At 34.7% G+C, this 12,787-nt stretch overlaps 1 protein-coding gene across 1 annotated transcript in view; it reads left to right on the top strand.

Moving 5' to 3' along the window:
• The window catches only part of PHIP (pleckstrin homology domain interacting protein), a 120,272-nt gene extending 117,183 nt beyond the window's left edge, over nt 1–3,089 (top strand). The window contains exon 40 of the mRNA XM_068985019.1: nt 2,452–3,089. Within this exon, the coding sequence (XP_068841120.1) occupies nt 2,452–3,089 (638 nt within the window). The remainder of the gene's footprint in view (nt 1–2,451) is intronic.
• Nucleotides 3,090–12,787: the final 9,698 nt, after the last annotated feature.

Raw genomic sequence — 12,787 nt, 5'->3', positions numbered from 1 at the left:
AGTAGCCAATTCAGTTGATAGGTTTTGGGTATTACATATGCCAGTACAGTACAGAAATACGATAAGCTATTACATAACTCATTAATGATGACTTTGTTGGCACTTGAATTAACTATTAGAAACAAGAGCAGTGCTCTACAATTCAAATACAATACAAGCCATGTGTTCTTGTGACCACATATAGCAACAGCAAACAGGTGAAATTACCAGTTTTAACAGTGTATTTTATTTACTCCATTATGTCCAGAATATCATTTCAGTGTGTAATCAGTATTTCAAAATGTACACTGCCTCAGTATTCAAATTTAATTAAAAATTCAGTTCCTCAATTGCAGTTACATTTCAAGTGCTCAGTAGCCACATGGTTAGTGGTAATACTGTCACAGGATAGTACAGGTCCAAATGAATGATTTCAAAAGCTTTTTAGCTCTTAAATTCCTTTTTAAAAGAACTGCATTGATTCTTAACCTTTTTAGGTAATGTATTTTGTCAAGTTTGAAGACCTTGTAGTTTTTTCCCCCCAAAAATGCACATAGGCATATCCACACAAAGTTTGGGCCAATTCAAGGGCTTCCCTGGTAGCTCAGATGGTAAAGAATCTACCTGCAAGGCAGGAGACCTGGGTTTGATTTGTGGGTCGGGAAGATCCCCTGAAGAAGGGAATGGCAACCCACTGCAGTATTTTTGCCTGGAGAATCTTACGGAGAGAGGAGCCTGGTGGGCTACAGTCCATAGAGTCACAAAGAGTCAGACACCAGTGAGCAACTAACATACACATGCACCTACCTACTACACCCCATCCCACCCCCTTACCTCCTAGAGTTCTTGAAGCCAGTCTGTAGAACTTCTGTAGGATATATTGACTGGATATTTATTTGCCAGTAGTCCTATGTAAAACAAACAGAGAGATAGCACAGGACCTTAAAGAATCCTCAGGCAAATTAAGGGTATTTGTTGGAAAATAGCTGACTACTTTATGCACACGCACATTCACCACTCCCCTGTTAGGCAAAACCACTAATCTGAAGAAAAGTTATTAGTACTGTGGGGTCAGGGTTTGAGGGCTTTGCCTTCATCCCCTGCTCTTGGGTCAGATGCTCCTCCTCTGAGACAGTTACTTCTTGAAATTTACAAAGCACTCTATGATTGAAGCCCAGGACAAAAAATGAAGAAACATTCTCTTTAATGTCACAAAGTGTAGAATTTTGGAAGAAAAAAGTGGTAGTGCATGTTTGTCATCTTTCTCTTCATCTGAAAGTGTAATAAGCATTTTTATTTTTTTTTTACCATAGAAAGGCAGTTCATGATTTGCAATTCCTACAAATCTAAAATTTGATCTTCAGATTTTTTTAAATAAAGCATAATAGCCTTTATTACGGAGTTTGTTATAATGGGATTTTAATCCCGACGATAGTGACACACATAGTGGATGTGACTGATATGTGCAGCTAGTATTGCTTACGGTGGTAAATCAGTCATTTGCCATTCAGTAACATAGGTGATGGGACTGTTCCAAAAAAAGAGCTTGTGACGAAAACTGCCATTTATCTGTTTTTCTTTACCCTCTTTTAAAAATTCTGTGAGCAAGAGTAATTTATTTCTACTCTTGTAAAAAAGATAGATGTATCAGAGCCATAGTAGTGTCTATGGACAACAACTGGTATAAATTATTCCAGTAGATGTATTCTCAAACCTTTTGCGTAGGAGTTAGTAGAAAAGGAAATCCTTTTTTACTTACGAGGAATATAAAGAAATATTTAGAGTATAAATTCTTCTCTGACACCAGAGAGGTCATGGTCATCACATCCAGTCGAGGGTTAAATAAGCATTAGAATCATTCCAGTTTTGATAGTCCCTTTTTCCACTTCCATCTGTAGTAGCAAAAATGATTAGAGGAAAGTAGAGGCGATGATAATGCTTATTTATTCAGATTACAAAGCGTAAAGGTCATAGATTTTATGCTAAGATTATTTTCCATAACTGAGCTACTTGATAGTAGGAATATAGGAAAATCCTGTTAATGAAGTAGACCCTAAAATGTTTTGTTATGGTGAAGTTCCATATGAGTAAACAGGGTTACTTTGTATAACGAAAACAATGCTCATACATTTGAATGTGTAGTAAAGGTAGTAGGAGTAAGAAACTTGGCTAATTCTAGCTTTATCATAATTTGCAGAATTAACTTAGGTAATTTATTTGCTGATTTTCATTTCTCTCTTCTCAAGTCATCAGTGACTTCATTAACAATGTTTCTCCTCTGTGAGTTTTAAATAGAAGATCAATAGTATCATTAAACTATTAGCTTTTTGTCAGTTTTTTCTCTCAAACTAGAAAAAAAAGAAATTAGGATTATATTATGATGTGTAAGTATAGCAGTGGGCTTACTGACTAGTTTGGGGGTCAGATAAGAGAGCAATTTCGTATATTAAGTGCACTGTTGTTGCCTTTCAGCAGACTGTAGAAACAATGCTCTTGTACCTGGAAGCATTCAAGTAAACGGCCATGGAGGACAGCCGTCTAAGCTTGTGAAGAGGGGACCTGGGAGGAAACCTAAGGTGGAAGTTAATAACAGCAGTGGTGAAGTTACACACAAGAAGAGGGGTCGGAAGCCCAAAAAGCTCCAGTACACAAAGCCTGAAGATGCGGAGCAAAATAGCGTGCATCCCATCAGGGATGAAGTCGTTCCTTCCTCAACCTGCAGTTTTCTATCTGAAACTAATATTGTAAAGGAGGATTTGTTACAGAAAAAGAGTCGTGGCGGCAGAAAACCCAAAAGGAAGATGAAGACACAAAAACTAGACTCAGATCTCATAGTTCCTACAAGTGTTAAAATGCTAAGGAGAAGTAACCGAAAAAAGACAGATGATCCCATGGATGAGGAAGAGGAGTTTGAGGAACTTAAAGGCTCTGAACCTCACATGAGAACTAGAAATCAAGGTCGAAGGACAGCCTTCTATAATGAGGATGACTCTGAAGAGGAGCAAAGGCAGCTGTTGTTTGAAGACACTTCTTTGACTTTTGGAACCTCTAGTAGAGGACGAGTCCGAAAGTTGACTGAAAAAGCAAAAGCTAATTTAATTGGGTGGTAACTTGCACCAAAAGATTTTACTTCAACATCTATAAAGCAGGTACAGTTAAGGAGTATGTAGAACTAAGGCTTCTGCTTCCTTGCTGCTATGACGGATATGGGAATGTTATGATTTGATTTGCAAAAAAAACAAACACTTACAAGACACTTCACTTCTTTAAATGAATATATATATATAAATATATACATATATATTTTAAATGTTTGCTATTTATTGCCCTTAGATAGGTTATGCATTTCAACATTCATTTCATTTACTGTTCAAAGCAAAAGAAATTGAGGCTCTATAATGAACTCCCAATTTATTTCTGGAAAAGACAGTTCTGCTACACTCTTAAGGAGCATATAATATTCCTTAGTGATAGAGCATTTTATGTTAAAATGAATTATTTTTGACCAAGCCAGGTACATTTCTGTTTATACAGAAGTCTTGCCCCTAGGAGGACAGGTGTTAACCAGAGTAGCAGTGAATTAAGAATTGTGTTTCCTCTAAAGATAAATTTAAAATTCCCACCATTTGATACCCTGAAAACTTTAATTTTAATTATAGAATGTTCATCTACAGAGAATCTAGAGGAGGCTTTTGCTGTATTCCATTTCTGCCAAACTTAAGAGAAAAATGTACTGATGAAAAGGAAACATATCCACATTGGAAAACATTTGACTGTCTAATTTTTCAGACCTTGATTCTTATGTCAATCACTCAATCTCTGTTTATTGTGCCAAAGACTGAGAATCAGTGCAGTGGAAAGCCTGTTTTTGACTGTCAGGACAGCATACACTTTTTCAATATTGGAAAGGCTATATATTATTCTAAAGAGCAAGTTATTAAAGAGTTATGCTGAGATGTATCTTTTTTTGGTACTAATAGTAGAAAATAATGCACTGGTGGGTCCTTTGACAGAGATGTTTTAGAGAAAATGTTTAAGTGGTTAAAGGATTCAAGGAAAATAACAGGAAAAAGGTATGGGATTTGATGTTTACTTGTTAATCTGGATTAATGTCATTTCTAAACTTTAGACATATCTAATAGGCTAAAATGACTTACAAAGAAATGTGTCTGTGTGTGTATGTGTATATATTGACAAATGGGTATAATTGAATATATATACAAACACATACTTATATGCTATTACCCAGGTATAAATTCTTTTATCAGGATTTTTTAGATAGTGGTAGAATAAAAATAATTTTAAAATGTCATACTTTATAGTTTAATTTTAAGGGGAAGATTGGTTATTTTCAATTATTAAAGGTTTAAAAATAGGCCAAATCACTTTTTATGCAATCATGTTTTATACAGTGGTCTCATTGCACATTGTGTTTTTTCTGCACTTTTTACGGTATCCTTCACGCTGGTATGTCAGTATACACCCAAGAAAAATTCCATTTAATGATTGTGCCTTGTATTCTATTATTTTTTGCATCATTAGTAAAATTAAGTTGTCTATTGTAAATGATAACTATATGACTTAGGAGAATGTATTGCTATATGTACTGCTATGGAAAAGGAAAGCAGTTATTTATTTGTTTATGGTACAGTTATTTTATACCTTAAAAACCAACATAAATACCATTTCTATTGTTTAAAGATTATTGTCCATTTTTTAAAAAGTTTAAAGAATGTAGTATTTTCTGAGGACTGGTATGGTACAAAAATGTAACCAAAATTTTCAGATACTACATTTTTAAAAAGCGAGGATGGGGAAAATACGTATCAGCATGGCCCTGGTGTAGAAAAATAAAGTCTTTAATTGAACCTTGGCAAAATACATTACATAATTATTTCTGTAATATTTCTGGTAGGGATAAATGTTAGCTGTCAGTTGATTATGTCTTGAAAAAGAATGGAAAGTCATGCATTTGGGCTTTTTAGATTGTTTGTAACTAAATTTGTACAGAAATCCTCCTGTGAAATTAAGTAAACCATTTTCCAGATCTTAACTGGATTGCTGTGATTTTGCAGTTGAAAATAATTTCAAATTTTTCAGGTTTTTTGTATATTTATTTTTTTCTAACAAATATATTTAACTATATAATTAAAGTTCAGTAGTTAAACTCTTCATAATGCAGAAATGGATGGCTTGGTTGTATAGTGAAACGAGTCTCTCAGTTACACCATTATGGAATATAATAGTGTGTATGTTTGAAAATTAAGTCATTAATTTGTTGCTTTTGAAGGCAATCTATTTGAAACATGTAATTTCCTGATGGTATCTGCATTGTATTAGAAAATAAGGCTATAAAATCAAGTTTTGTAAAAATATGTGTATAGTTTTAAGGTGTGTACAGAGAAGGGAAGAGCGTACACAGTCTTAAGAGTGAAATTTACTGCTAGTAGGGTGTATTAGTTCTAACACTTAAGCAAAAAAGAAAAAATGAGTATTTACCATCTTACCTGCAAGACGGAAATGTATTATTCTAAATACATTCTGAAGACACTATATACTTATGACCTTATTTGCATATTGTTAGACACTGGTTTCCTAGGCAAAAATGACTTGGATCAGCTTCTTTGTAATTGAAACACTTAAAAGTAATAACCAGGTATGTCTAGATTTTAATAGTTTTATAATTTAGCTTCTATACACTGCAAAAGTTGAATTGAGAAATTTAAGTTATCACCATAGTCTTGTTCTGTTTGACCACTGGAAGAATCTCTTCTTTGAGTCAGTTAACACCAGGTATATACTGTTTATAGGTCAAAGGAAATGTTGGCAGTTGTCTTAGGTGAGCAATAAAAGAATATTCAAAGTTTCAGAATACAACTTGTGGTTACATTCTTAAAAAAATGTAAATCAGTTTTTGTATTTTTAAGTACCTAACCCTAATACTATTCTCTCCTTTGACCCCAACATTCTCGAGTTCCAGTGAAATGTTATAAAATTAGAGAATGTTGTAGATGAGCAGATTAAACAGTCTGATTACAGTCCGGTACCTCTGGGCAGTAGACATACACTTTTTTTTAAAGTTGTATTCTTTTCAGTCTACTATTATGGCATTGGACCGTTTTCTGCATATATTCACGAACTAAAGATTTGGCCTTGTTTTCATTGTTTTTATTTTTGCACATCACAAATTTGAAGACTATTTGATAGTATTGTAGCAAAATGATCTTCCTCTTTAAATTTATTTAGAATAAATGTGCAGAGTATTTGTGAGCTTGCTTAGGTCATATCTGAGATGCGAAGTTTGGCTGAATCTAGTATCACTTGGACATGAATTATGTAATATACACTGATCAACAAAAGATCCTTGTAACATGTGTGTTAACATTTTAAACTCTTCCTTATCTGCAATGCAGTAGATTAATCAGACATTTTAACAAAAGTATTTAGGTAACATTTTTAGCTTATAATGATAGCATTATTTACATGTTTTGATATATGATTTGTAATATAAATTAGCTTCTCCAGTTTATAGTGTTTAATTCTAGCATTCCATTTTATACATGCATATATACCTCTCTCTCAGATTTCAGCTGGAAGCAATTTTGACTATTTTCTACCTAATGAAGACAAATTGTTATTCTGAATTGTTCACCTGAAATTTATTTTTGAGTAGGTTGAAAGGACCAAGATACTTGAGTGTTAAAAGGGCTATAAGTGTCCTCCTTATATGCAGGAAATACATGATTTTAAAAGTCAGAAAAGGGGAAGTAGTTTTATGCTCTGTGGATTATCCAATATTTAGTTTTTTAAGTTTGTTTTAAAACAGGTTGAGAAGTGGTTTAGTTAAATTTAGGTGACAGTTTATTTTCCAACTAAAGTTGAAAAATACACCTTTTCCTCATTTCCCTCCTTGCAGTTCCTCTCAGGTCCCAAGTTTCCAAGTGATTTGAACGAAATGTTACATTTATTGAGAAGCTGTTTTTGTTCTTAATTATACTGAGCTAAGCACTCCAGATGGAAAGTCATTTTGTACTATGTACAATACCCAAGAAGAGGTCACATTGAGTCAGAAGACTGTAAGTACCACTTTTGACGCTCCAGATATTAACCTTGTACACACTGTAATAAAACAATTAGAAAATATTGAGCTATAAATATATATATATTATTTTTAGTTTTGATAGCTCTGTGTTTAAATACTTTTTTAATGCAGATAAAATCATCAGGAAATTAACCTTATATGGCACAAACCAAATACATAATAGTGGGTGGCTCTGAGTTTCTACGTTTAAGGAGCTAAGAAAATAGGTTTGAGATGATAAATAGTACACACACCTATGATGCAGATGTATACATGCTCGTTACTTTTAAGATTGTGCTGTGTTGATTGATCACAATGAAAGGTTATAAATTGAGAAAATAGAAAGTTACATTTTTGGACCATATTAAAACTGCAAGAAGATGAGGTCTTATTTAAAGATCTTTTAGACAACTGTTAAATCCTGTCACATGATATTTAGACGTGTAGAATGTAGCTCGATTTTTGAAAAGTAACTGACCTAGAGGGTTAATGTTGAAACTGACACATTTTCAAATTAATATGCTTATTTTGTACAGAAAACAATGTTAAACACAAGCAAATCTGTTGTATGTAATAAGTAACAGAGTTTTAAAAAGAAATTAATTATTTAGCTTTATTGAGGTCTTTGGTTTTTCTTTCTGGAAACCTGAAGTATCATGTTATAAACGACAGTCTCACACCAGAATAGCAGTGCCCTTTCTTTTTGTACATATTGATTGGACCTTTCTTTACTGTTAGGTGGACACTTTCTATGTTAGTTTTGAAGCATAATTCTTTGAATCCTTTTATACAAACTAGAATGTATGTGTAAGAATTCCTGTCCCTGCAATGTAGTAACTACAAACTTATTTTTAAATAAATAGAAAACTTGTTTTTCTAAGCTATTTTGTAGAGCCTCCTTTCTTTATTTTTATTTTGTAACATGAAAAGCACTCAGTACATAATTTCAAGAGGTATTACATAAATGCTGTTACATTAGTGTTCCCAGTGCCTTGTCTGCTTAGCAAAATGTTAAAATATATTAGCTAATTAAAGGATTGTGGGTCCCCTACTGCTGCTGCTGAGTCACTTTAGTCGAGTCTGACTCTGTGCAACCCCATAGACGGGAGCCCACCAGGCTCCACCGTCCCTGGGATTCTCCAGGCAAGAACACTGGAGTGGGTTGCCATTTCCTTCTCCAAAGCATGAAAGTAAAAAGTGAAAGTTAAGTCACTCAGTCATGTCTGAATCTTTGCAACCTTCCCATTTCCTTTTCCAGTGGATCCCCTAATGTAATTTAATTCCAGAAACCCCCAAAGGTTAGAAATGTATTTGCTTTTCATTGTGACACTACATTGATTTGCTACTATGAATAAGTTACCGTACAAGGTATAAATTCAATATTCAAACTTTTATGTGAGATATATTTCAAAGGAATAGTTCACTTAAGTATTTTCTCAAAAATATGAAGTGAAATTTCTAGGAAAATTAAACAGAAGAATGATGAAAACATTTCATTTGTTAAGCAGTTATACAAAATGAGATTTGTAAAGCTTTGGCTGTTTTTCTAGACAGATCAGTATACATTTTTATTGACATCCTGAGAATCTCAATTTCAGTACAAAGAGTACAAGACTATAGTAAATGACAACTCCAGTTAAGCACGAGATACTTTGTGTTTTTAGTGATCATTTCTCCTTAAGTAATTTTGTTTAAATGACTTTGTATAAAACAAATTTTTAAGTTGAGGAAAGCAGATGTTTCCCAGTACCTTTTCCTGAAGCATGCTGATATACTAATACTTAGTTTTACTTAGGAGAACCGGCCAAGAAAGTTTATTTTTAGCAACTACATTTTACTAGTTTCTGTTTTGTAATAGTACCAACTGTATGTTCTAGGCTAAGTTTGTCCATTCTTTGAGAACAAGATGAAAAGCCAAAGCTCAAAATTTCTGTTCTTTGCAATAGAAAACCGTGTATTTGTAATCTCTTTGCTTTTAACATATTTACCATATATTGATGGCTCTTTTGGGGTTTTGTTGGGTGGGAAAAATAGTGGAAAGGTTTCAATTCAGTACCTTTTTGCCTAATATATTAGGCATGTTGATAATAGAGTATTGTTGGTAACACAGTTGTCATAGGAAGAACTGGGTTTGGAGTTGAATCATTTTACCTCTTGAATTCTCATCTGTAAAGTTAAAAAAAACCAAACGGACACTGATGACTGTGCAAGGTCCAATTCAAATCAGAGAGTTCATGGTTATTTCTCACGTGTATGTTGTCTTGTGTACTCACGGCTCAAATCGTGGCTTTTCTATTGGGCCCCTGAATATGTGATTTAATGTGTAACTTTCAGGCAAATGTCTTGTGGCCATGACATTATTGTAATAAGTATGAGATCTTCTGAACCCTTAGTTTCAATGATACTGTTGTAACACACCATAAATTGTGAATTGAGTTCAAATATTTGTATACTAGTAGTAAGTACAAAAGTTTATGATTTTCCAAAGGGCTCTGAGGAATCTCAAAGACAGTGTAAAGTGCATCCTGAAATGTCTATTTAAGAACCAATCTTTGGAAAGCAAAAACAAAAGATTTTGAGGAAATTTAATCGCTTGTGTCTGAGAATAGTAGTTTGTTTCCCATTTAACTAAAAATAAAATATTTAAATACAGAATGCAGAACTATTTTAAGAAAACAGATCTTTGACAAATGGAAACATTTGTTTTATTTTGGTCTTTTAATAAAAAGGATATTGTAAAGTCAAAGCAAAGCAAATTACTCTGATGAGATATGGAAAATCCAAGCAGATTATGTAGAAGTTAAAGAGGAACTCAGTCTCTTTTCAAGCTCTTTAAGAACATGATTATTGTAACAGAAAACCAAATTCTAGTTTGGTTTTGACAGTAGTTAGCAGTAGAGGTTTTACAAGCTCCTGCTTCCCTTCTTGTGAGTAAGTGCATCAAAGCTAGGGAAATTGTCAAATTTTTAACATACTTTAGTTTATTTTCTGGTTATGTTCTCTCTCCTACTTTTATGTACTTCTTTTTCACATTTTGGAGCATATAGACGCTTCAGGATAAAACTCTTTGTCCTAGAAAAACTCATTCCATTATCCTGATACTCATTTTTATTTTTCTGTCACTATATGTTCTTGGTCAGCTACCAATATTAATTATAAATTTTAACCAAAATAACTTTGATTTCAGAGAAAATTGAAAGTAACTTGAAAACTGTCATATGTAAGCCTTTTTTTAGGGTGCAAAGCTCACGAATACACATAATTTTAAAGTCTTAAATTTGGAAAAATAAACATGTCCATTACATATATGACCCAAAGATAGCCCCTCCATAGTACATAACAAGCAGATGTATATGAACTTAAAATTATGCGAGGCAATGTTTCAGCATTGAATCTTACAATTAGGTGCTCAGTGATTACCAATCATTGCAAATAGGTACTCAATGATTATCCATTGATTTAGTTTAATATTAGTCCAGAGTTTTAGGTTACCTGAAGATCCTGAAGATTATGTGCAAGCTGACATACTACAGAACATAACTGATGATGTTATAAAAACATCTGTCGGAATTATGATTCAGTTTACTTGAACACATTTTATGTTTTTAGCTCTTCCAAATATTATATGAGTAATGCTAACTTACCTAGTCAGACCAGCATAAGAAATTTAGGGGCTTCAGATTAAGATGTCTCTTCATGAGACAGCAAGACTGGGTTCTCACTTAGAAAAAATACCCTTACCTTATACTCCATGTAAGTTTAATTGGCCTAAGATTTGTCTTGTTTTTAACTTTTATTTATTTATTCGTGGCTCTCCTGGATCTTCATTGCTAGTCATCATGGCACATGGGCTTAGTAGCTCCACGACATGTGGGACCTTCCTGGATCAGGGATCGAACCTGTGTCTCCTGCATTGGCAGGTGGATTCTTTACCACTGAGCCACCAGTGAAGCCCAAGATTTGTCTTAATTATATGAATAGAAATTCTTAAAATACTTGTGTTTGTTGCTTCTGTAAGATTGTTTTTAATGTCTTACTTAAAAGTAATAGTAATTTAGTTTCTCTGTTTTCTGTGAATTTGGGAAATAGTTTATAAATGAGTGAAATTGTATGGTAGTTTGAGCATTCTTTGGCATTGCCTTTCTTTGGGATTGGAATGAAAACTAACCTTTTCCAGTCCTGTGGCCACTGCTGAGTTTTCCAAATCTGCTGGCATATTGAGTGCAGCACTTCCACAGCATCTTTTGGGATTTTAACAGCATCATCTTTTAGGATTTAAATAACTCAGCTGGAAATCCATCGTCACTAGCTTTGTTCATAGGAATGCTTCCTAAGGCCCACTTGACTTCACACTCCAGGATGTCTGCTCTAGGTGAGTGACTACACCTTCATGGTTATCCCAGTCATTAAGACCTTTTTTGGTGCCTGTTCTGTGTATTCTTGCCACCTTTTTTCAATCTCTTCTACTTCTATTAGGTCCTTGCCACTTCTGTCCTTTATTGTGCCTATCTTTGCATGAAACATTCCCTTGGTATCTCCAATTTTTTTAAAAGAGATTCTAGTTTTTCCCATTCTATTGTTTTCCTCTTTTTCTTTACATTGTTCACTTAAGAAGGCTTTCTTATCTCTCCTTGCTATTCTCTGGAACTCTGCATTCAGATGGGTAAATCTTCCCTTTCTCGTTTGCCTGTGGCTTCTCTTCTTTTCTCAGCTATTTGTAAGGCGTTCTCAGACAACCACTTTGCCTTCTTGAATTTCTTTTCTTGGGGATGGTTTTGGTTACCACCTCCTGTTCAGTTCAGTTCAGTTCAGTTGCTCAGTCATGTCCAACCCTTTGCGACCCCATGAATCGCAGCATGCCAGGCCTCCCTGTCCATCACCATCTCACGGAGTTCACTCAGACTCACGTCCATTGAGTCCGTGATGCCATCCAGCCATCTCATCCTCAGTCGTCCCCTTCTCTTGCCCCGAATCCCTCCCAGCATCAGAGTCTTTCCAGTGAGTCTACTCTTCGCATGAGGTAGCCAAAGTACTGGAGTTTCAGCCTCAGCATCAGTCCTTCCAAAGAAATCCCAGGGCTGATCTCCTTCAGAATGGACTGGTTGGATCTCCTTGCAGTCCAAGGGACTCTCAAGAGTCTTCTCCAACACCACAGTTCAAAAGCATCAATTCTTCAGCGCTCAGCCTTCTTCACAGTCCAACTCTCACATCCGTACATGACCACAGGAAAAACCATAGCCTTGACTAGACGGATCTTAGTCGGCAAAGTAATCTCTCTGCTTTTGAATATACTATCTAGGTTGGTCATAGCTTTTCTTCCAAGGAGTAAGCGTCTTTTAATTTCATAGCTGCAATGACAATCTGCAGTGATTTTGGAGCCCCCCAAAATAAAGTCTGACACTGTTTCCACTGTTTCCCCATCTATATCCCATGAAGTGATGGGACCAGATGCCATGATCTTCGTTTTCTGAATGTTGAGCTTTAAGCCAACTTTTTCGCTCTCCTCTTTCTCTTTCATCAAGAGCCTTTTTAGTTCCTCTTCACTTTCTGCCATAAGGGTGGTATCATCTGCATATCTGAGGTTATTGATACTTCTCCTGGCAATCTTGATTCCAGCTTGTTTCTTCCAGTCCAGCGTTTCTCATGATGTACTCTGCATATACGTTAAATAAGCAGGGTGACAACATACAGCCTTGAGGTACTCCTTTTCCTATTTGGAACCAGTCT

The sequence above is a fragment of the Capricornis sumatraensis genome, chromosome 13 (genome assembly GCF_032405125.1).
Source record: "Capricornis sumatraensis isolate serow.1 chromosome 13, serow.2, whole genome shotgun sequence".
NCBI lineage: Eukaryota > Metazoa > Chordata > Mammalia > Artiodactyla > Bovidae > Capricornis > Capricornis sumatraensis.
This window is presented reverse-complemented; position numbering and strand designations above follow the sequence as displayed.